This window comes from Pristiophorus japonicus, chromosome 4 (genome assembly GCF_044704955.1).
Source record: "Pristiophorus japonicus isolate sPriJap1 chromosome 4, sPriJap1.hap1, whole genome shotgun sequence".
NCBI classification, from domain to species: Eukaryota; Metazoa; Chordata; class Chondrichthyes; family Pristiophoridae; genus Pristiophorus; species Pristiophorus japonicus.
This window is the reverse complement of record NC_091980.1, coordinates 95,645,734-95,672,171: the sequence shown is the minus strand read 5'-3', so window position 1 is coordinate 95,672,171 and position 26,438 is coordinate 95,645,734. Positions and strand designations below refer to the sequence as shown.

Here is a 26,438-nt window from a genome sequence, read left to right as displayed (position 1 = left end):
TCATCCGCAAATTTGGAGATACTACATTTAATCCCCTCGTCTAAATCATTAATGTACAATGTAAACAGCTGGGGCCCCAGCACAGAACCTTGCGGTACTCCACTAGTCACTGCCTGCCATTCTGAAAAGTACCCATTTACTCCTACTCTTTGCTTCCTGTCTGACAACCAGTTCTCAATCCACGTCAGCACACTACCACCAATCCCATGTGCTTTAACTTTGCACATTAATCTCTTGTGTGGGACCTTGTCGAAAGCCTTCTGAAAGTCCAAATATACCACATCAACCGGTTCTCCCTTGTCCACTTTACTGGAAACATCCTCAAAAAATTCCAGAAGGTTTGTCAAGCATGATTTCCCTTTCACAAATCCATGCTGACTTGGACCTATCATGTCACCATTTTCCAAATGCACTGCTATGACATCCTTAATAATTGATTCCATCATTTTACCCACTACTGATGTCAGGCTGACCGGTCTATAATTCCCTGTTTTCTCTCTCCCTCCTTTTTTAAAAAGTGGGGTTACATTGGCTACCCTCCACTCGATAGGAACTGATCCAGAGTCAATGGAATGTTGGAAAATGACTGCCAATGCATCCGCTATTTCCAAGGCCACCTCCTTAAGTACTCTGGGATGCAGTCCATCAGGCCCTGGAGATTTATCGGCCTTCAATCCCATCAATTTCCCCAACACAATTTCCCGACTAATAAAGATTTCCCTCAGTTCCTCCTCCTTACTAGACCCTCTGACCCCTTTTATATCCGGAAGGTTGTTGTTGTTCTCCTTAGTGAATACCGAACCAAAGTACTTGTTCAATAGGTCTGCCAATGACTTCCCCTGATTCTGACTGCAGGGGACCTACGTTTGTCTTTACTAACCTTTTTCTCTTTACATACCTATAGAAACTTTTGCAATCCGCCTTAATGTTCCCTGCAAGCTTCTTCTCGTACTCCATTTTCCCTGCCCTAATCAAACCCTTTGTCCTCCTCTGCTGAGTTCTAAATTTCTCCCAGTCCCCGGGTTCGCTGCTATTTCTGGCCAATTTGTATGCCACTTCCTTGGCTTTAATACTATCCCTGATTTCCCTTGATAGCCACGGTTGAGCCACCTTCCCTTTTTTATTTTTACGCCAGACAGGAATGTACAATTGTTGTCATTCATCCATGCGGTCTCTAAATGTCTGCCATTGCCCATCCACAGTCAACCCCTTAAGTATCATTCGCCAATCTATCCTAGCCAATTCACGCCTCATACCTTCAAAGTTACCCTTCTTTAAGTTCTGGACCATGGTCTCTGAATTAACTGTTTCATTCTCCATCCTGATGCAGAATTCCACCATATTATGGTCACTCTTCCCCAAAGGGCCTCGCACAATGAGATTGCTAATTAATCCTCTCTCATTACACAACACCCAGTCTAAGATGGCCTCCCCCCTAGTTGGTTCCTCGACATATTGGTCGAGAAAACCATCCCTTATGCACTCCAGGAAATCCTCCTCCACCGTATTGCTTCCAGTTTGGCTCGCCCAATCTATGTGCATATTAAAGTCACCCATTATAACTGCTGCACCTTTATTGCATGCACCCCTAATTTCCTGTTTGATGCCCTCCCCAACATCACTACTACTGTTTGGAGGTCTGTACACAACTCCCACTAACATTTTTTGCCCTTTGGTGTTCTGCAGCTCTACCCATATAGATTCCACATCATCCAAGCTAATGTCTTTCCTAACTATTGCATTAATCTCCTCTTTAACCAGAAATGCTACCCCACCTCCTTTTCCTTTTCTTCTATCCTTCCTGAATGTTGAATACCCCTGGATGTTGAGTTCCCAGCCCTGATCATCCTGGAGCCACGTCTCCGTAATCCCAATCACATCATATTTGTTAACATCTATTTGCACAGTTAATTCACCCACCTTATTGCGGATACTCCTTGCATTAAGACACAAAGCCTTCAGGCTTGTTTTTTTAACACCCTTTGTCCTTTTAGAATTTTGCTGTACAGTGGCCCTTTTTGTTCTTTGCCTTGGGTTTCTCTGCCCTCCACTTTTCCTCATCTCCTTTCTGTCTTTCACTTTTGCCTCCTTTTTGTCTCCCTCTGTCACCCTGCATTGGTTCCCATCCCCCTGCCATATTAGTTTAACTCCTCCCCAACAGCACTAGCAAACACTTCCCCTTGGACATTGGTTCCAGTCCTGCCCAGGTGCAGACCGTCCGGTTTGTACTGGTCCCACCACCCCCAGAACCGGTTCCAATGCCCCAGGAATTTGAATCCCTCTCTGCTGCACCACTGCTCAAGCCACGTATTCATCTGCGCTATCCTGCGATTCCTACTCTGACTAGCACGTGGCACTGGTAGCAATCCCGAGATTACTACTTTTGAGGTCCTACTTTTTAATTTAGCTCCTAGCTCCTTAATCATTGCGAAGAACCTGCCTTCTCAAACATTAAAACTATCGAAATGTATACAATCTAAATTTGAGCACTATATAAGCTGTGCAATGTAAAACTCGGTCATTTTTGCAACATTCCCGGTGATTGTGGTTCGTTTCCTGCCAGTGGCAGATTCATCCACAAGACAGTCAATTCTATTTAACAGAAAAAAGTTCCATCAGAACATTTTGTATTTGTCCTCATTAGTAATTTGCCTTTTGCCTATCTGTGCTCTCAAACACCTCCCAAAACTGCTCTCAATAATGTACATTGAGGTGGGGGAAAGCTGCAAGTTGCATTTGAATTAAGCAGTTAAAATCCATTTGTAATGGAAATTCTAATTTCAATTCATCAATAATTCGAATAAAGAGGTTCAAATAACAAAAAAATTATGTATTTTCAATAGGAGGTGTTCAAATCAATTTAAATTGAGATCATTTGAGTTAAGCAACTTTGAATTAAGAATAGACCTTATATGCAAAATGTCATTTATATATATTTTCTTGAATCCCATTTTAAAGCTGTAGTACCCTTAAGCTGGTGTCCAAGATTTTCTTTGGGAAACTATAATGGGTGACATAAATGGTGTACAGGTGCAGTGCCCCGAATCCGGAACCTTCGGGACAGAGACCGTTCCGGATTTTGCATTTGCCGCATTTTGTAACGTCTTTTTGACGTCACGAATCTGGAAACACCCGAGCCCAGCTTTGGGTATTTCGAAATGTCGGGCAATGAGGTCTCGAGGCAAGAGCAGTGGAGGCGAGGCGAGGCCCGAGGTCAGTAAGCGGTGAGGCGAGGCGGATCGGTGAGGCGAGACCCGAGGTCGTGCAGTGGCGGGACCTCGAGGTCGGCAGGTTCATCGGGTCTGGATTCCGGAACATTTTACGGATTTCGGACAACCCTGCCACCAATCGGTCCGGACTCCGGAACATTCCGGAACTCTGGATTTTAGACGCTGAAGCTGTAAATGCTCTGCAAACCCAGTAAGCCTTTGATCCCAAATTAATCAAATTTACAGGTTCTTTGAAGGACGTATATATTTAAGATAATTCATTTTTAACCACACATAGGGTTGTCTTTTCCAAATGCTGTCAGGTACCAACAATATACCATTACAGTGCCGAGAAGCCTCAGTTACCATTTTGCCCACTGAAATGTTAAAAGGTTAACATTTTGGTTGTTTAACTGCTATAAAATCATTTGATTTTTTATAAGCAAAATACTTCTTGCAGCACACAGACTCTCTCAGATTATTTTATCTGCTATGTCATCTTCATGTGGAGTGCAAATAAGAACTCTATGGACTCAGGTTTCAGCCCGAGTTGCTCCTATTTTTTTGGAGCAACTAGTTTAGAATGGAGCATCTTAGAATTGCAATTCTTGGCATTTAGTTTGCTCCAGTTCCAGTCAGTTAGAATAGTTCTGTTTTAGAATAGATTTTTTTTTCAAAAGGGGGCGTGTCTAGCCACTTACACTTACACCACAGGAGACCGGAGAATCACAAGGTAAGTTTTCGGCGCCCTTTTTATTCCAGAAAGTCGGCGCACCTTATCAAGATGCGCCTTTTTTCTAGAGTGCGGAAACTTGGGCCCTATGAGTGATGATCTCCCACAATCATCAAAGACAGGCCACTTCAAATACTGTGCAAGGTTAGTCATGGTATTCTTTGGTATGTTGCAGTGTCTTTTGCTTCTGCATATTATTTCACCTGTAAATGAATGCATTGTTTTCTTCTGTATGCATTGGGACAATGTGGCAAACATTTGATGTATTCTCAATGAGTGATATACCACAATTAGAGTTTATTAAACCTGAACCCATATGCAGGGGTAAATAAAGGCATAGGTAGGTTTTGATTCATAAGGCATTCGGCTAGTTTATGAACACTACAACCTAGTCATAGTTTTGAAAATAAAAACGAACTATGACTGTAAGGTGACTAGCCTTGTACAGGTAAATGCAGATTGCAATTAAAGTGCACTCCCACATATTTGCAACTGCTCTTTGTGCTTTCAAATAAGGTCTTGGCGAGAGGAAAATAATTAGCCTAACTTCATATAATTGACCTCATACGCAGGCAGACATCAACCATCTTAAACATCCATAAGACAAAGGTCCTCCACCAGCCTGTCCTCGTCGCACAGCACTGCCCCCCAGTTATCAAGATCCAGGGCAACGTGGACCATTTTCCATACCTCGGGAGCCTCTCATCAACAAGAGCAGAAGTTAACGACGCGATTCAACACCTCCCCCAGTGCGTCAGCGCAGCCTTCGGCCGTTTGAGGAAGAGTGTTTTTGAAGACCAGGCCCTCAAATCCATCACCAAGCTCATGGCCTACAGGCCTGTAGTAATACCCGCATGGACCATTTACAGTAGACACCTCAAATCGCTGGAGAAATACCACCAACGATGTCTTCGCCATGTTCTACAAAATCCCTGGGAGGACAGACGCACCAACGTTAGCGTCCTCGACCAGGTCAACATCCAGCATTGAAGCACTGACCACACTTGATCAGCTCCGCTGGGCAGGCCACATCGTTCGCATGCCAGACACGAGGCTCCCAAAGCAAGTGCTCTACTCGGAACTCCTTCAAGGCAAGTGAGCCAAAGATGGGCAGAGGAAATGTTACAAAGACACCCTCAAAGCCTCCCTGATAAAGTGCAACATCCCCACCGACAGCTGGGAATCCCTGGCCAAAGACCGCCCTAAGTGGAGGAACTGCATCCGGGAGGGCGCTGAGCACTTCGAGTCTCATAGCCGAGAGCATGCAGAAATCAAGCGTGCGGCAAACCAGTCCCACCCTCCTTTTCCTCAAAGACCATCTTGTCCCACCTGTGACAGGGACTGTGGCTCTCGTATTGTAGTGTTCAGCCACCCAAGGATTCATTCTAAGAGTGGAAGCAAATCTTCCTCGATTCCGAGGGACTGTCTATGATGATGATGATGATAAACAGCAGCAATTACAAGAGACACAGAAAGACAACAGACAGTAATGGGTTGGAGATGCACATTGCAATACTGTGTTGCCTAACCAGTTACAAGCTCTCAGTATAATAGCTACTTTTATATTGCTCTGCAGTCATTACTCAGCAGAACAGAATAAGTATTGTGCAGCTGGTGGCATCATAAACTTGCCCAGTTCCCTTTCTTTCCCTGGAAACACAGAAGACCATTTTTTTTCTTAAATGCAACTTTCCAACAGCTGTCGATCTTCCTGGGGCCAGTAAGTATGATTCTGGCATCTGGAGCTCACTTACTGGAAGAGACGTCATGGTGCAATGTCATGAGTTTAGCAGTTTGTGCGTACATGCTGGCCAAACTGTCATGATCTGTATGGGATGCAATCTTAAGGCCGTGGACTGGTAGAAAGACCTAGGTATTACAGAAGATAAATGATTGAGAACTAGTATTAGGAGGCTTTTGCTAAAACAAAGAGAATGCTAGGAATTGTGAGGACAATTAAGCACAAAAGGGCAAAGACTATAATGTCCTTGTACGGTAGTAAGCTTGAGCAGACTTCATTTAGAATACTGGGGTAGAGTTTCCGAAATAGGCCAAACCAGCACAAAAGGAATTTCAGGTGTAAGTTTCTGCAATCTTTTGCGCTGGTTTAAAAAACATTGTGCTGGAATTAGGCTCCACCCACAAAAATGTCCTGCCCCAGATCAAATTATCATGGCGAGTTTCCGCTAATTGTGCACCTTCAAATTAAGCTTTCTTTTTTGCTGGAAGGGCACTAACACTTTTATTAAAACAATTTTTTTGTGATAAACTCATTTTCAGCTGTCGTAGTAAAACGGCACCAGGTGACTACTCTTAAATATATCTCAGAATATTTTTTAATGCAAGGGAAAAAAACAATTGCATTCCAAAACATTGCCCCAAACTGCTGATTTATGGAAGATTTTACATTTATATTATGCAAATGAGTTTGAGTGGAAACTTAAACCATAACTTCACTTCTGAAAACTAGCACAATTTGCACCCGGATTGCCGACTGCGTCGCCTGAAGTTTCTTTGGTCTTGGTAAAATAAGGGCCTTTTAGTACCTTAATAGGCTAACACAGCAGAGAGATTTTACTGTACAACAGCATAGATGTCAACAACAACTTGTATTTAAATAGTACCTTTAAATGAAGTAAAACATCCCAAGGCACTTTACAGGAGTGTAATCAGACAAAAACATTTGACACCGAGCCAAAGGAAACATTCGGACAGGTGACCAAAAGCTTGGTCAAAGAGATAGGTTTCAAAGGAGGAAAGAGGAGGTAGAGAAGTTTAGAAAAGGAATTCCAGAGCTTAGGGCCGGGACAGCTGAAGGCATGGTCACCAATGGTGGGGCGAAGAAAGTTGCCATGAGACTTCATGGGGTTCGGAGTTAATGCTGAGGATGCCAAGGGCCACTCCCTCCCAATGTATACAACTATGCCGCCACCTATGGTGTGGTTGCCCTGCCAATGAGACAAGACATACCCAGAGATGGTGAATTGGAGGAATGCAGAGTTCTTGGAGGGTTGCAGCGTTGGAGTAGGTTACAGTTAGGGATGAGTGACACCATGGAAGGATTTGAACACAAGGATGAGAATTTTAAATCACCCCTGCCTCACCTCATCTGCCATTGAAACCCTCATCCATGCCTTTGCTAACTTTAGACTTGACTAGGGATTAGGGGGACGGTAGCACAGTGGTTCTGTTACTGGACCAGTAAGCCAGAGGCCTGGAGACACGAGTTCAATGATCTAATGATCTGGAGACACGAGTTAAAATTCCACAACAGCAGCTGTAAATCTGTAATTAAAAATCTAGCATCAGTAATGGTAACCATGAAACTACCAGATTGTCGTAAAAACCCATCTGGTTCACTAATGTCCTTTAGGGAAGGAAATCTGCTGCCCTTACCAGGTCTGGCCTATATGTGACTCCAGACCCACAGAAATGTGGTTGACCCTTAACTACCCTCTGAAATGGCCTAGCAAGCCACTCAGCTGTATCCAACTTCTACAAAAAATAATAAAATCGGATGGACCACCCGGCATTGACCTAGGCACCAGATTCAGACATGACAAGGGCACACCTCAGACAACCCTGCAAAACCTCACCAGTGTCCCACAGACTAGTTCAGCGACAACCTGACATGGTCATACTCACAGAATCATACCTTTCAGCCAATGTCTCACACTCCTCCATCACCATCTCTGGGTATATCTTGTCTCATTGGCAGGACAGACACACCATAGGTGGCGGCATAGTGGTATACAGTCAGGAGGGAGAGGCCCTTGGCGTCCACAGCATTAACTCCGAACCCCATGAAGTCTCATGGCATCAGGTCACACATGGGCAAAGAAATTTCCTACTGATTACCACCTAGAGCTGATGAATCAGTACTCCACCATGTTGAAGCACTGAGGGTAGCAAGGGCGCACTCAGTATGTACTGCTGGTTGTGGAAATTCAAAGTCCATCACCAAGAATGTGTCGGTAGCAGCATGACTGACTGACAGTCTTGAAGGAGAAAACTGCCAGATTTGAGAGAGAACGAAGACTAGGGAAAAACCTACCTGAATTTGTCCTCACCAATCTGCCTGTCGCAACATTTGCAACCATCTTCAGCCAGAAGTGCTGAGTGGATGATTCATCTCAGTCTCCTCTTGTGGTCACCAGTACAAATCACAGTCTTCAGCCAATTCGATTCATTCCACAAGAAACAGTTGACACATTAGATACAGCAAAAGCCATGGGCTCTGACAACATCCCGGCTGTCGTGTTGAAGACTTGTGTTCCCGAACTAGCTGTGCCTCTCGCCAAGCTGATCCAGTACAGCTACAACACTGGCATCTACCAACAAAGTTGAAAATTGCTACAGTATGTCTTATCCACAAAAAGCAGGACAAATCCAATCCAGGCATTTACCACCCCATCAGTCGACTCGCAATTATCAACAAAGTGACGGAAGGTGTTGTCAACAATGCTATCAAATGGCACTTACCAATAACCTGCTCACCGATGCTCAGTTTGGGTTCTTCCAGGACCACTCAGCTCCACAGCTTATTATAGCCTTGGTCCAAATATGAACAAAAGATGTGAATTTCAATGGTGAAGATACAGTGACTGCCTTTGACGTCCAGGCAGCATTTGGCCAAGTCTGGGATCAAGAAGCCCAAGTAAAATTGAAGTCAATGAGAATCAATGGAAAACTCTCTACTGGCTGGAGTCATGCCGAGCACAAAATAAGATGGTTGCGGTTGATGGAGGCCAATTATCTCAGCCGGTTAGAAAATAAGGATACCTAAAAATATATGGTTATCCGAATGAAACTGTGATGCAAATAATACTGTGTTTCAATGATTGTATGTTTTTGCTCGAGACAAGTAAGGGGTTAATGTATAAGTTGTGTCTTATTGGAACTGTGCAAGTTTTGGTTTCCTGGAAAACTTGTATTAGAATTGAAGACAAAACTTTTGAATTAATTAGATTAGATGCTGCATAACTTTCCACATAAAGGCCCACAGCATGTCCTTGCCTTCCAGGCTAGCTGTTGTTTGTAAGTTAGGATTTGGACTTTGTTCAATGTGTCTTTAATTTGGTCAATGAAGGCCCAATCTATGTTTCTTCCATTATTACTAATAACCATATTATAATGCTAAGGCAGGAATTGGAATTCGTTTAACAAATTGCTTGCAAAGAAAATTAAAAGTGAATTATTATAAAGGACAATAAAATAGAAGGAATTTACGGGAATTAAGGTATCATCTCAGGATGGAACAGTCTGTTAGATTAAGGGGAAACAGTTTGGATAGCAGCTGGTTGAGCAGACGGCTCTAGCTTGGGGCCTCTAATTTAATGGCCAAAGGTTGTGCCCGAGACATGGACTGGCTACAGAAGGGAGGACAGGCCCGAACGAGATAAGACGGATCCAGATGGAGTGGCCTTCAAAATGTATAAACAAGAAAGCATGTGCAATGGTTGTGAAGACCACCCCTTGAGAGTGGGTCTTCATCTGTAAGTTTAGACAAAGAATGCTACATTGGGCACCTTGTTTTAAGGGGAATCTCTATAGGTTAAATGGTCCCCCTGTCCATATTTTACTCCAGGCCCACCCCTGAAAAAATAAAAAGGAAGCCTGCCCTAAAGAGTTCTCAGACAGACAGTGGAGTGAAGGGCTCCCAAGAGTAAATCGGTGGTCTAATACTCTTCCGAGAGTGGACCCATGCTGAGCCTAGTCTAACACTCCTGGCTAGTTCCAAGAAGAGAAGACACGCAAGACAAGAAGGAGAACGAATGAGAAGAGTTGTTCATGCACAACAGCCATCTGTCCGATCAAGTCCTGTATCAGCTACTTGTCACGGTCGTAGGTTTTTATGTAAAACTAGTGCATTATATTCCTTCCTAAACTCTGATTAAACATAAAATACTGTTATGTATGTAAACATTACCAATGTAAGACTTGCCACCAGGGGGCACACCTGTGGGAGACCCAAGGGTCACCTGGCACACCCTGGGCAAACAGTATAAAAGGCAGTCTACCATGCTGCTTTCTCACTCTCGGGTTACATTAAAGAGACCAAGGTCACAACAGTTTGAGCTTACAATGTAGTCTTGTGGAGCTAATCTGAACATAACAATTGGCGACAGGTAACAGATCACTAACTTTCATGTGGTTATGGCTGCCATTGGTATTCTTGAGAGATTTGTTGAGGGTGACGATTAGGACGCTTTCGTTGAGCGTCTTGACCAGTACTTCTTGGCCAACGAGCTGGATAAGGAAGAAACCGCGGTCAAGTGCAGGGAGATTCTCCTCACCGTTTGCGGGTCCACAATATATGGTCTCATCCAAAATCTGCTAGCACCGACGAAACCAACGGAGAAGACATATGAAGAGTTGTGCACGCTGGTTCGGGAACACCTCAAGCCGAAGGAGAGCATCTTGATGGCCAGGTATCGCTTTTATATGCACCATCGCTCCGAGGGCCAGGACGTGGCAAGCTATGTCGCCGACCTATGACGCCTTGTGGAACCATGCGTATTTGCTGGATTTTTGGGGGAAATGTTACGGGACATTTTCGTGCTTGGAATCGGCCACGAGGTCATTCTTCGCAAACTGCTGTCTGCCGAATCCCTAGATCTGAGCAAGGCCATCACGATAGCCCAGGCTTTCATGTCCACAAATGATAACACTAAACAGATATCATTGCAGCATCGAAGCTCACCGGCAAGTACTGTGCATAAAATAACGCCTTCAGCAGGCAGAACTGTACATGGCAGGACCTATACGCCTGCAGAGGCCAAACCTAGGATGACTCAAGAGTCCGTCGTGGGGCGTGAATACGAATCCATTAACACCATGTTGGTGCTGCAGGGGTGATCATCGAGCCCATCAATGTCGATTCAAGCACTACGTGTGCAAGGGCTGTGGAACAATGGGGCACCTCTAGCGAATGTGCAGACGAGCTGCGACTCACCACGTGGCAGTCAGCAGAAGATGACCGATCCGGCGCGGATCAAGCTGAACGAGTAAGAGAGGCAACTCAACCCGAGGCTGAAGAGGAAGGTATGGGGTACACACTTTCACCACCAAAAGTCCTCCGATAATGTTAAAAGTCAAATTAAATGGCATTCCAGTTTCCATGGAATTGGACTCGGGAGCGAGTCACTCAATTATGAGCCAGAAGGCTTTTGAGAAACTGTGGGGCAACAAGACACAAAGGCCAAAACTAAGCCCAATCCACACCAAGCTGCGCACTTACACCAAAGAGCTCATACCAATCATTGGCAGTGCGGCAGTGAAGGTATCGCACGATGGAGCTGTGCATGATTTTAGCACTATGGATTGTACCAGGCAATGGCCCAACGTTATTCAGCGGAAGCTGGCTAGGAAAGATCCAATGGAACTGGGATGACATCAAAGCACTGTCTGCGGTGGATAACGCCTCGTGTGCCCAAGTGCTAAATAAATTCCCGTCATTATTCGAGCCAGGCATCGGCAACTCCACAGGCGCCAAAGTGCAGATCCATCTAGTTCCTGATGCATGATCCGTTCATCACAAGGCCCAAGTGGTTCCATACATGATGTGAGAGAAAGTCAAGATTGAGTTGGACAGACTTCAACGAGAGGGGATCATTTCGCAGGTCGAGTTCAACGAGTGGGCCAGTCTAATTGTTCCGGCGTTGAACAGCGATGGGAAGGTCAGAATCTGCAGGGACTAGAAGGTAACTATCAACCGAGCCTAGTTACAGGACCAGTATCCACTACCCAAAGTGGATGACCTATTCGCAACGCTAACGGGGAGGGGGGAGTCGTTTACCAAGCTGGATCTAACCTCTGCTTACATAACAAAGGAGCTGGCTGAACCTTCGAAAAAACTGACGTGCATCAACACGCAAAAAGGACTGTTCATATACCACAGATGCCCCTTTGGGATTCGTTTGGCTGCAGCCATCTTCCAGAGGAAGATGGAAAGTCTGCTGAAATCAGTTCTGCGCATCATGGCTTTTCAAGACGACATTTTGATCACTGGCCGCAACACCACCGAACACTTGCACAACCTGGAAGAGGTTCTAAAGAGACTGGACAGAGTGGGACTCAAGTTGAAATGCTCTAAGCGTGCTTTCCTGGAGCCAGAGGTCGAATTTCTGGGCTGAAAGATTGGCAGCAGACCCACGGACTCCAAGACGGAGACCATCAAGAATGCACCCAGACCATAGAATGTGATGGAGCTGCATTCATTCCTGGGACTCCTCAACTAATTTGGTAACTTTCTACCAGGGTTGAGCACTTTGCTGGAGCCTTTGCATTTATTGCTACGCAAGGGTGACGACTGGGTTTGGGGTAAATCTCAAGAGACAGCCTTTAACAAGGCCAGAAACTTGTTATGTTCTAACAAGTTACTTCTATTGTATGACCCGTGTAAATGTTTAGTACTAGCTTGTGATGCATCTTCGTATGGGGTCGGTTGTGTGTTACAGTAAGCCAATGTGTCAGGCAAACTGTAACCGGTTGCATATGCGTCCAGAAGCTTATCTAAGGCTGAAAGAGCCTACAGTATGATTGAGAAAGAAGCATTAGCATTCGTATACAGGGTTAAGAAAATGCACTAATACCTATTTGGACTCCGGTTCGAGCTCAAAACCGACCACAAGCCGCTCATTTCGCTGTCCTCAGAAAGCAAAGGTATTAACACCAATGCTTCGTCCCGCATCCAAAGATGGGCACTGACGTTATCTGCATATGATTATGTAATCCGTCACCAACCAAGCATTGAGAACCGTGCTGAAGCCCTCAGATGGCTACCATTGCCCACCACTGAGGTGGAAATGGCACAACCCGCAGACTTGCTTCTTGTAATGGATGTTTTTGAGAGCGAGGGGTCACCAGTCACGGCTCGCCAGATCAGGACCTAGACTAGCCAGGACCCTGTGCTATCACTAGTAGAAAGCTGCATCCTCAATGGGAACTGGTCGGCAGTTCCCGGGGAAATGAAAGACAAAATTAAGCCGTTCCACCAAAGCAAGGATGAAATGTCCATCCATTCGGACGGTCTCCCAAGGGGGAATCGTGTAGTTTTGCCAAAAAAAGGCAGGGAAATGTTTATACGCGACCTTCACAGTACCCAACCAGGCATAGTCATGATGACGGCTATCGCCAGATCGCACGTTTGATGGCCCAGCATTGACTCGGAATTGAAGTCATGCGTACACCAATGTAACACTTGCTCACAGTTGAGCAATGCACCAAGGGAGGCCCCACTGATCTGTGGTCATGGCCCTGCAAACCGTGGTCCAGGGTTCACGTAGATTTCGTTGGCCCCTTTCTAGGAAAGGTGATCCTAGTAGCAGTGGACGCTTACTCTAAATAGATTGAATGTATAATAATATCATGTACGTCCACTGCCACCATTGAAAACCTCCGGGCCATGTTCGCCACCCATGGTTTGCCCGACGTCCTTGTTAGTGACAATGGACCATTTTTCACCAGCTCGGAATTCAACGAGTGCATGATCCGCAATGGCATCAAGCATGTCAGGTCTGCGCCGTTTAAGCCCGCACCCAATGGTCAAGCAGAGCTTGGAACGCGTGACGGACGGTTCCCTGCAGACCCGGTTATCTCGGATCCTGCTCAGCTACTGCACGCGACCCCACTCGCTTACTGGGGTTCCCCCTGCAGAATTGCTAATGGACAGCACTCAAAACCAGGATCTCCTTAGTCCACCCGGATCTCAATGATCATGTAGAAACCCGGCATCACCGGCACACCCTGGGCAAGCAGGTATAAAAGGCAGTCGACCATGCTGTTTCCTCATTCTGGAGTTACATTAAAGAGACCAAGGTCACAACAATATACAGTCTTGTGGAGTTATTCTGAACATAACATATACTATATAGGTTTGTACTCGATCCTGATTATTTGAAAGATAAGTTAATCTCAACAAGCCCCAGATCATCACAACAGGAGTTCCTCAGGCAGTGGCCTAGGTCTAACCATCTACAGTTGGTTCATCAATGAACCTCCCTCCAAAAAGGTCAGAAGTGGGAATGTTCGCTGATGATTGCACCAGTTCCATTCACAACTCCTTAGATAATGAAGCAGTCTGTGCCCACATGCAACAAGACCTGGAGAGCATTCAGGCTTAGGCTGATAAGTGGCAAGTAACATTTGCGCCACACAAGTGCCAGCCAATTATCTCCAATAAGAGAAAGCCTAACCACCTCCCCTCGACATTCAATGGTATTACCATCGTCGAATCTCCCATCTTAATATCCTAGGGGTCATCATTGACCAGAAACTCAACTGGACCAGCTACATAAATACCGTGGCTTCAAGAGGAGGTCAGAAGCTGGGTATTTTGCAGCGAGTAACCTCCCGACTCCCCACAGCCTTTCCACCATCTACAAAGCACAAGTCAGGAGTGTGCTGGAATAATCTCCACTTGCCTGGATGAGTGCAGCTCCAACAACATTCAAGAACTCGACACCATCCAGGACAAAGCAGCCCGCCTGATTGGCACCCCATCCACCACGTTAAACATTTACTCCCTCCACCACTAGTGTACTGTGTCTGCGGTGTGTACCATCTACTGCAGCAATGCGCCAAGGATTCTTCAACAATACCTCCCAAACCCATGACCTCTACTACCTAGAAGAACAAGGGCAGCAGGTACATGAGAACACCACCACTTCTAAGTTCCCCTCCAAGTCACACGCCAACCTGACTTGGAAATATATCGCGTTCCTTCATCATCACTGGGTCAAAATCCTGGAACCCCCTCCCCAACAGCACTTTGTGAACACCAGCACCACACGGACTGCAGCAGTTGAAGAAGGCAGTTCACCACTACCTTCTCGAGGGCAATTAGGGATTGGTCTTGCCAGCGACGCCTACATCCCATGAATTAATAATAAAAAACTATTTCAATGCACTCCTGACTGGCCTCCCATTTTCCACCCTCCATAAACTTGGGACCATCTAAAACTCTGCTGCCCTTTGTCTTAACTCGCACCAAGTCCTGTTCACCCATCACCCCCATGCGCGCTGACCTACACTGACTCCTGGTTAAACACCACCTTAATTTTAAAATGTTCATCCTTGTTTTCAAATCCCTCCATGACCTTGCCCTTCCCTATCACTAAGCTCCTCTAGCCCTACAACTTACCGAGATATCTGCACTCCTCCAATTCTAGCCTCTTGAGCATTCCTGATTTTAAATCGCTCCACCATTGGCAGTCATGTCTTCAGCTGCCAAGGCCCTAAGTTGTGGAAATCATCCTCTCTAAGGGCCCAAGCTCCGACCTGGACGCCCGTTTTTCGCGCCACAAAGTGCGCCTAAAAAAAACTTACAAATTCTCCGGCTCCCTGCTGGTCCTCTGGCCCTCGGCGCGGCGCAGCACGAGCTGTAGGGGGCGGAATTAGGTCCCTGCGCTGAAAACAGTGCCGGGACCTCTGCACATGCGCGCTACAGTGGGCGCGCAAGTGCAGTAGTTCCAGGCGCCAAAAACTGTGTGGGAGGGGCCCGAAGCACGCAGCCCCTAGCCCTGGCCGAATGGCCTCACTGGGGCTGCGTGCATAAGACTGCCTCTCACGCCCACCTCCTGCTTCCTCCCGACCCGACTCCCGCCCCCCCCCCACCCGGACCGGACCCAACCTGACCTCCCTCCCCCGACACGAACCGACCCGACCTCCCTCTGCTCCCCCCTCTTCCCCCTCCCCCCCTCTCCTCCCCCCTTCCTTCTTCTCCCCCCCCTCCCCTTCTTCTCCCCCCCTCCCCTTCTTCTCCCCCCCTCCCCTTCTTCTCCCCCCCCTCCCCTTCTTCTCCCCCCCCTCCCCTTCTTCTCCCCCCCCTCCCCTCGCTGTCAGAAACATAGACACTGACAGACAGACAGAGAGAGAGAGAGAGAGAGAGAGAGAGAGAGAGAGAGAGAGAGAGAGAGAGAGAGACACACTGACAGAGACATACTGGGGGTGGGGGGGGGGGGGCATCCCAGCACGCTGTTGGAGGGCTCCCAGTGCTGCAGTCGGTAAGCAGAAAATGTTTTATTTATTGATTTAAAAAAAAATTATTTCTTATTAATTTTTTTTGATTGATTTATTGGTTGATTTATTGATGTTTTTATCATTTATTATTGATGATGGCTCTTTATTTGTAAAACTGAAGTGTTTAATGTTTGTAAACTTCCCTTTAAACACCCCCCCCCCCCCCCATTCCCTATGCCTGATTTGTAACCTACGCCTGATTTTCTAAGTGTAGACAAGGTTTTTCTGAGCGTACAAAAATCTAAGTTATTTTGGAGTAAGTTTGCACTGCCCAAACTTTCAAAACGGGCGTAAGTGGCCGGACACGCCCCCTTTTGAAAAAAAAATCTGTTCCAAACTGAAAGTGTTCTAACTGACTCGAACTGGAGCAAACTAAATGCCGAGAATTGCAATTTCTAAGATACTCCATTCTAAACCAGTTGCTCCAAAAAAAAAAACAGGAGCAACTCAGGCCGAAATTTGGCCCCTAAATCTCTCCACTTCTCTACTACAATTTCCTCCTTTAAGACACTCCTTTAAACCTACCTCTTTATCTGCTCTAACATCTCTATGTGGCTTGATATCAAAATTTGTTTGATAAAACTCGTGAAGCGCCTTGGGACGTAATAAATTCGTACTTGCATGAAACAATGGGCATTAATGCTATATCCTCCGAGAAAAGTCAACACTGACAGAGCACCACCAGTACAAAAAGAAAATGCAGCCAACGTACGACATGGAATCCAATCTTTACCAAACATAGCATGGCAACAAATCCATTCACCCTTGTCGAAGTCAAAGGAAAGTGTCACAGCAGCCTCTCCACACATCTGTACCTTGTGAGTTATATTCAGGCACAGACATTGCTCAGACAGAACCATCCACAAATAAAGTTCACTGTGTTGATTAGGAGTAGCTTAGTAACCACAGTGTTGACACTGCAAAGTATAGTTCAATTAAGATCTGAAGGCGGCCCACCAAAATAAAATATAATCCTGTTAAGAATAGAGTTATATAAGGAGATAATTACTTATTGGTACTCTGAGAGCCATGTGGCATCAAATGGCAAATGATTAAATTAATACATGTACTAAAGTTCTACTGCGTTCCTCGAGAAACATATCGAAAATAGCATTTTCCTTAAAAGAATCAATTTTATAAACAAGACTAGCCAACAATACCAATAAAACAACCTGTGTAAAAAAAAATTGTTGTAACCCCAAAATAGGCTCAGCATATTGTAACCAAATTACTTCAAGATGACAAGAAACATGGCAATAAATAAACATATTTGGTCTCAAGTTTTTAATTCCACCATAAACATTTATCTACAAACTAATGAGCAACCGACTAAAAAATTAATTAAGAGAGATTTATTTTAAACTTTGTTTCCCATTTAGATAAAAACTATGAAGCTGGTCTCAAGATAGAAACTCTGCAAAATATTAGGTATTAATAAATCCTATGGCTCAAGATGGATACAATACATAGGTCCTTCATTGAAACACCTGTGAACTTTTTAACGTGGAAGCAAGTCATCCTGATGACAATACATAGTTATATGCACTGAAAAGGTTGGTCCTTCATCTACAGATCATGTACATAATTCATTATTTAACCAAGACAGACATTCAAAATACCATGTAATGTATGTTGTGCATTATGACTTGACCATGCACACTGATGTACATAAAATTATACATACGCGCACGTGACAAATACACAAAGTGAGAGAATGGGAGAAAAGGTGTATGTATATATACATGTACGTGTGTAAATTTGTTATATATACTATACATACACAGACACACACAAACAAACACAAATACAAGCACTTTTCGAATCGTTAATTATAGTCCATGCCCTTCACACTTGGGGTCAATCTTGGCATTGCATAGAATTTACAGCACAGAAATAGGCCTTTTGGCCTAACTGGTCTGTGGCTGGTGTTATGTTCCACACAAGCCTCCAACCACCCTACTTCATCTAACCATATCTGTACCACAAAGCTCATGGTCTACAGGGCTGTAGTAATACCCGCCCTCCTGCATGGATCAGAGGCATGGACGGTGTACAGAAGACACCTCAAGTCGCTGGAGATATATCACCAATGATGTCTCCGCAAGATCCTGTAAATCCCCTGGGAGGGCAGGCGCACCAACATCAGTGTCCTCGCCCAGGCTAACATCCCCAGCATTGAAGCACTGACCACACTCGATCAGCTCCGCTGGACAGGCCACAGTGTTCGCATGCCAGACACGAGACTACCTAAGCAAATGCTCTATGCGGAGCTCCTTCACGGCAAACGAGCCAAAGGTGGGCAGCTGAAAAGTTACAAGGACACCGTCAAAGCCTCCCTGATAAAGTGCGACATCACCACTGACACCTGGGAGTTCCCGGCCGAAGACAGTCCTAGGTGGAGAAAGTGCATCCGGGAGAGCGTTGAGCTCTTCGAATCTCAACGCAGAGACCGTGAAAAGGTCAAGCGCAGGCAGCGGAAGGAGCGTGCAGCAAACTAGTCCCACCCATCCCTTCCCTCAACGAATGTCTGTCCCACCTGTGACAGGATCTGTTGCTCTCATATTGGACTATACAGCCACCAAAGAACTTACTTTAGGAGTGGAAGCAAGTCTTCCTCGATTCCAAGGCACTGCCTATTATGATGATGATGATGATGCTTCTAATCCTTTCACCCTCATGTTCTTATCTAGCTTCACTATCAGGGCATCTATGCAATTGCCTCAATGACTCCATGTTGTTGCGATCTGGAATGCACTGTCTGAAAGGGTGGTAGAAGCAGATTCATTACTAACTTTCAAAGGGGAATTGGATAAATACTTGAAGGGGAAAAAAAATACCGGGCTATGGGGAAAGAGCAGAGGAGTGAGACTAATTGGCTAGCTCTATGAAAGAAACTGCACAGGTATGAGTCATCGAATGGCCTCCTCTGTGCTGTATCATTCTGAGTCTATGTGATAACAAGTGCCACGTTCTAACCACTCTCTGGATAAAAAAGATTTCTCCAGAATACGTTATTGGATTTATTAGTAAATATCTTGTTCACGGCCTATAGTTTTGGACTCCCTCACAAGTGGAAACATCTCCTCCATGTATAACCTACAGAAACCCTTCATAATTTAAAAAAGTTCTATTGGGTCACCCCTCAGACTTCCCTTTTCTAGAGAAAAGAGCCCCAGACTGTTCAGTCTTTCCTGATGGTTTTAACCTCTCCATTCTAGTATTAGCCTAATAAATCTTTTCTGCATCTTCTTCAGTGCCTCAATATCCAGTTTGTAATATTGAGACTAAAATTGTATACAGTACTCCAAGTGTGGTTTAACCTAGGTTCTATAGAAGTGGAACACAACTTCCCTACTTTTCAATGTTATTCCTCTAGAAATAAATCCCAGTGCCTTGTTTGCATTTTCATAGCCTTGTTAACATGCTGCGGTGCAGAGGGACCTGGGGATCCTTGTGCATGAAACTCTTTTTGGTCCTTGTGCATGAAACTCTTGTGCGTGAATCCCAAAAAGTTAGTTTGCAGGTGCAGCAGGTAATCAGGAAGGCGAATGGAATGTTGGCCTTCATTGCGAGAGGGATGGAGTACAAAAGCAGGGAGGTCCTGCTGCAACTGTATAGGGTATTGGTGAGGCCGCACCTAGAGTACTGCATGCAGTTTTGGTCACCTTACTTAAGGAAGGATATACTAGCTTTGGAGGGGGTACAGAGACGATTCACTGGGCTTATTCCGGAGATGAGGGGGTTACCTTATGATGATAGATTGAGTAGACTGGATCTTTACTCATTGGCGTTCAGAATGATGAGGGGTGATATAGAAACATTTAAAATAATGAAAGGGATAGACAAGATAGAGGCAGAGAGGTTGTTTCCACTGGTCGGGGAGACTAGAACTAGGGGGCACAGCCTCAAAATACAGGGGAGCCAATTTAAAACCGAGCTGAGAAGGAATTTCTTCCCCCAGAGGGTTGTGAATCTGTGGAATTCTCTGCCCAAGGAAGCAGTTGAATAGCTCATTGAATATATTCAAATCACAGATAGATAGATAGATTTTTAACCAATAAGGGAATTAAGGGTTACGGGGAACGGGTGGGTAAGTGGAGCTGAGTCCGCAGCCAGATCAGCCATGATCTTGTTGAATGGCGGAGCAGGTTCGAGGGGCTAGATGGCCTACTCCTGCTCCTAATTATTATGTTTTTATGTTAACTTGCATTGCTACTTTTAATCATTTGCGAATGTGTACCCCTAGAGTCGTCAAAAGGGCAGCGTCTGACCTGCTCACAGTATTTATGTGGCTGGTCCAGTTAAGTTTCTGGTCAATGGTGACCACCCCCCCGAATGTTGATGGTGGGGGATTTAACGATGGTAATGCCATTGAATGTCAAGGGAAGGTGGTTAGACTTTCTTTTGTTGGAGATGGTCACTGCCTGGCATTTGTGTGTAACTTGCCACTTTTCAGTCCAGATATTGCTGTATGTGGACATTGACTGCTTCATTATCTGAAGAATTGCAAATGGAACTGAACACTGTGTAATCATCAGTGAACACCCCACTTCTGACCTTATGATGGAGGGAAGGTTATTGATGAAGCAACTGAAGATAGTTGGGCCTGGGACACTGCCCTGAGGGACTCCTATAGGAATGTCCTGAAGCAGAGATGACTAACCTCCAATAACCACAACCATCTTATTTTGTGCTAGGTATGACTCCAGCCAGTGGAGAGTTTTCCCCCTGATCCCCATTAACTTCAATTTTACCAGGACTTTTTGGTACCACACTTGGTCAAATGCTGCCTTGATGTCAAGGGCAGTCACTTTCACCTTACCTCTAGAATTCAGTTCTTTTGTCCATGTTTGGACCATGGCTGTAATGAAGTCTGGCACCTAGTGATCCTGGCAGAACCCAAACTGGGCATTAGTTAGCAAGTTATTGGTAAGTGCCGCTTGATAGCACTGTAGACAACATCTTCCATCACTTTGTTGATGATTGAGACTAGGCTGATAGGATGTTAATTGGCTGGATTGGATTTGTCCTGCTTTTTGTGGACAGGACATACCTGGGCAATTTTCAACTTTGTCCGGTAGGTGCCAGTGTTGTAGCTGTACTGGAACAGCTTAGTTACAGGTGTGGCTAGCTCAGGAGCACAAGTCTTCAGCACTACAGCCAATAGCCTTTGCCGTTTCAAGTGCGCTCAGCCGTTTCTTGGTATAGAAACATAGAAAAAAGGTGAAGTAGGCCAGTCGGCCCTTCGAGCCTGCACCACTATTCAATAATATCACGTAGAGTGAATCGAATTGGCTGAAGACTGGCATCTGTGATGGTGCGGACTTCAGGAAGAGGCCGAGATGGATTATCCACTCGGCACTTCTGGCTGAAGATGGTTGTGTATGCTTCAGTCTTCCTCATTATTAACTATAATCCCGAATTTGCTGTCATCCACAAATTTTGAAATTGTACTTCCGATTTCCGAGTCTAAATTGTTTATGTAAATGGTGAATAGCTGTTGTCCCAACACCAATCCCTGTGGAACACCACTTCCCACCTTCTGTCAGTTTGAGTAACTATCTTTACACCTACACTCTGTTTTGGAGCCAGCTTGCATTAGAAAGAAGAATACATTTTTTTGTGGTGTTGTTATCAAAACCAATGAGTTGTAAATTGCATAACTAATGTGCACTTACGTTTACTGTTTTAGTACTATATCACATTATTCTATTAACTTAAAAAAAATGACTGTCATATTGTCTGGACATTGATAGTGACATGTTTACTACTATCCTTGCATTCCTAGGTTTCCCTACATTAATTCAAATTCTTTTTGAATCTTTAGTAGAATATTCAATCAGAATGTCAAATTTCTACTGGACACAACTAGATTTAACAATCAATGATGTCCTAGATTTGAAATTTGTAGTTACCTCCCCCACACATGAAATACATCAATGTTCAAAATTAAGTCTGTAGGGCTACAGGTAACATGATCAAATAAACAAGATGAAACAAAAAGTGACAAGGAAACAGCATTTATACAACTTGCCTATAACACATGTTATATCCTCCTGACATTCCAAAGTGCTTCACAATCAATGAACTACTAAAACAAAATCACTCAGGACTAGAAGCAATATTGGCTCAAGTGTACGCTGTCGCAAGCCTTTTAAAAGGCCCCACAAGTTCTGGGTTTCCACATAGGGCCTGCTTTCACCAGCGTAAGGGTTAATATAAATGTTAAATAAAAAATTACCCAAACATTTAAAAATTAGTTTATGTAAATTTTGACCCAGATTAAAATATTTAAAATTATTTTTCAAAAAATTTAATTTTTATTTTAAATGCTTCATTAAAGGTACTTTGAATTAATTGGGAAAATGGGAACATTTATTTTTATTAGAATCGTGTAAATTCTTTCATTATTTGGGGATTCCATTGCTTGACATTAGGGATTCCTTTCGGAAATTACAGCAATGGAATCCTCCTTTCTGAGAGGAGGATCTGGCCCACGTGATCACAGGGATGCTTCTGAACCGCCATTTGAATTTCTTCAAAATATAAGCTCTCAAAAAAAAAATCTACCTTTTTCTGTGTCCGCAAATACAAATAATCCAACTATTATTGTCCATTTAAGAAATCAATGATCGCAAGGAAGAGTGACAGGAAACACACAAGTCACCACCAGTAATAAAAAAAAACTGGATGGGCATTTTTGTCCATCTACCCACTGGGAAGGAGATTATGTGGGAATTCTGTTCCTTCACACATGCAGTTGCAATAATGAATGTTCTTTTGGAAGCATGCTCGCACATCATCTGTTGCAGCTTGAACTTAATAAGTTGCAGAATATGTGACAATGCTGCACTGAAGTAAAATCTGACTACTGCAGTTGAGTGGATACAATGAAAGTTCTTACCCACCCAAACAAGAATCCTCACCAAATGGATAAGATTGCTGGGTTGTGGGAAGAAGTGGAGATGCATGTGTAGAAGTATCTTTTTCAGAAATAATATTTCAAACAAAAGGAACCGGTGACATGACAGCACTACCACTAGCGTTCAGAATTACTACAGTAAAGAAAGATACACACTATGAAATGGTTCTGTATTCAATTTAAGATCAGTTACCTTTATCAACTGTTGTACAGCTGCATTATTATTACTCTTATAGAATCATAGCATGGTTACAGCACGGAAAAAGGTCATTCGGCCTGTTGACCTCGTGCCAACTCTCAGCTAGTTCCACTCGCCTGTCCGTTCGCCGTAGCCCTGCAATTTATTTCCTTCAGATACTTATTCAACTGTGGGAGCTTGCTGTGCACAAATTGGCTGTGAGATGAAGCATTTTGCTGTGGTGCAACTCTTCGTCGTGAAGGGAAGGAGGAATAGCCAGGATCAATTCTTTGCATCACTGAAGGCGTCAACACTTGCAGAAAATAGGCCATCGCTCACTTACAGTTAAAGCTATGCCGAGTGCCAGAAGCCATTTTTCAGGATGGAGTGGGGTTCGTGGAGAAAGGATATATACACACACACACACTTAAAGAACCAAAGGAGATCCAAGAAAAAACTTTTTTACGCAGCAAGTGGTTAAGATCTGGAAAGGGTGGTGGAGGCAGACTCAATGTTATCTTTCAAAAGAGAGTTGAAAGAATTTGTACAGTACCACTAGACGTCTCAAAGCACTTTACAGGCAACGAAATACTTTTGGAGTGGAATCACTGTTCTAATGTGGGAGACAGCAGCCAATTTGCGCACAGCAAGCTCCCATAGTTGAATAAGTATCTGAAGGAAATAAATTGCAGGGCTATGGGGTAAGGGCAGGAGTGGGACTAGCTGAGAGTTGGCACAGGGTCGATGGGCCGAATGGCCGCCTTCCGTGCTGTAACCATTCTATGATTCTATAAGAGTAATAATGCAACTGTACAACAGCGTCTCTCATTAAAAACTGTTGAGCATAAACTTACTTCCTTTATTCAAAAATCAGCATTTTGAAAACTTCCAAGTTAGTTGTGCAGCATACCAAAATAGCTCCTTATTTCGATATACATACATTTACAGACTAATTTTGCTATCCATGAAAAATAGTTTGCCATCCTTTCTTTTAAAGAAGGAAAATATAATCTGTGTTATTCTAATGACATTGCAATCCCGCAAACATAAACTGAAGGGCAGATTTTTTGGAAGATTGATGACTTGGCTAAATTAAAATATCAAGACAATGAAAAGGTAGTTAAATTGCATGCAAAGCTGGACCCGCTTCATATTTAATGATTTTCTTATACTAGTTCATTTAAAAAAAAATAGAAAAAGCAGTCATGTTTTTATTTTCAAAACTTCAAGACAAATGCAACACTGTTGAATCATACAGTTCACAAGATGCCCTGATTATCAAGTCAGGCTCCGCGGTTGTGAGTATAGCATCACTGCTTGGGCTGCGATGTGATCAGGGGTTGTACAACCCAACTTTACAGTTTGCATTATATTTAATAGAGACGTATATATCAAAAAAGATAATAGTTACCGCATAATCAAACTTTAAACATTAATATGAAACGGCAAACATTACAAAGTTATATCAGATTAATAGAAAAGAACAAAAGGAGAACAAAGGGAATGCAGTCTTTAAATCAAGATTAGCGTCTCAGATTAACTATGCAACGAATTGTGAAACCTTCAACTCAATCTCTAAACAATGCAATACTATCTCGATCAGGTAACAAACTATGCTGATTTTTGGCCAAAGGAGAGAAGGAACCGTAGTGTGGGCCGGTGAGAGACAAAGGCAGGAGAAGCTGGGCTGCCATCCCATCCTCGCTGGGGGAAGCATCCCTCGGAGTGCCAGCATCAGCTGCAGCCTTGTCCCCGGAGCCAGAGAGAGGAGCAGGCGAGGGGGAAAGCCACTGCGATCCGAGCAATGGCAGCGGTGGGAGCCGCATTCTTCGGCGCCTGCCCCGGGCTAACGGGAGAGGACTGCCAGGCTGACCGGCCACCCGGGCCAGTAAAGGCGGGGAGCAGGGAGCGAGTGTGAGGCCCATACTCAGACTTTAGCACACCGCCAGAGAAACACCGACAAAACTCCATTATATACACACACACACACATACATATATATATATATATAAACACACACAACTTGAGAACCGTGAGGAAGGAGGAGGGGCGGGGGGTTATCTGCAGTAAATAAGGACTGGCTTTCTCTTACCCCCTGTGCCGTCTGAATTCTCGTTTAAACTGCCCGAGGAGTCATGGTGAGAGCCCACACAACCTCCCATGGGTGAGCTGTTGTCACTTTTACAACAGACCAACTGACGCCCGCAGCCCCGGCCGGCACTGGCTCGCTCAGCCGCCCGCGCGTCCCCGCCTCTCCGCCCTGCCGTGCGCGACCCCCGCGCGACGGCACCTCCTTTCCCCATGCGCGCGATTCCCCACACTCTCTCGGCCACTCCCCGTGTCTCGCGAGCCCCCCCCCCCACTTCCTCCTCGCGCATGTCACGCACACCGCCGTGCGTCCTCACGCTCACCACCACCATCATCAACATCATAGGCACTCATTCGAAATCGAGGAAGACTTACTTCTACTCTTAGCATAAGTTCTTTGGTGGCTGTACAGTCCAGTACCAGAACTACAGTCTCTGTCACAGGTGGGACAGATAGTCGTTGAGGGAAAGGGTGGGCAGGGAGCCTGGTTTGCCGCACGCTCCTTCCTCTGCCTGCGCTTGATTTCTGCATGCTCTCGGTGACGATGCTCGAGGAGCTCAGCGCCCTCCCGAATGCACTTCTTCCACTTAGGGCGGTCTATGGCCAAGGATTCCCAAGTGTCACTGGGGATGTTGCACTTTATCAGGGAAGCTTTGAGGGTGTCCTTGTAACGTTTCCTCTGCCCGCCTTTGGCATGTTTGCCGTGGATGAGTTCCGAGTAAAGCGCTTGCTTTGGGAGTCTCGTGCCTGACATGCGAACTATGCCTCAAAGGATAGAGGAGGATTTCCTGGAGTGCATAAGGGATGGTTTTTTAGACCAATATGTCGAGGAACCAACTAGGGGGGAGGCCATCTTAGACTGGGTGTTGTGTAATGAGAGAGGATTAATTAGCAATCTCGTTGTGCGAGTCCCCTTGGGGAAGAGTGACCATAATATGGTGGAATTCTGCATTAGGATGGAGAATGAAATAGTTAATTCAGAGACCATGGTCCAGAACTTAAAGAAGGGTAACTTTGAAGGTATGAGGCGTGAATTGGCTAGGATAGATTGGCGAATGATACTGAAGGGGTTGACTGTGGATGGGCAATGGCAGACATTTAGAGACCGCATGGATGAACTACAACAATTGTACATTCCAGTCTGTCGTAAAAATAAAAAAGGGAAGGTGGCTCAACCGTGGCTATCAAGGGAAATCAGGGATAGCATTAAAGCCAAGGAAGTGGCATACAAATTGGCCAGAAATAGCAGCGAACCCAGGGACTAGGAGAAATTTAGAACTCAGCAGA

At 44.8% G+C, this 26,438-nt stretch overlaps 1 protein-coding gene across 1 annotated transcript in view; it reads right to left on the bottom strand.

The window, feature by feature from the left end:
* Positions 1-25,336, bottom strand: part of LOC139263003 (ubiquitin domain-containing protein 2) — a 125,617-nt gene extending 100,281 nt beyond the window's left edge. The window contains exon 1 of the mRNA XM_070878435.1: positions 25,156-25,336. Coding sequence (XP_070734536.1) covers positions 25,156-25,225 — 70 coding nt within the window. The 5' untranslated portion in view covers positions 25,226-25,336. The remainder of the gene's footprint in view (positions 1-25,155) is intronic.
* Between the last annotated feature and the right edge of the window lie 1,102 nt (positions 25,337-26,438).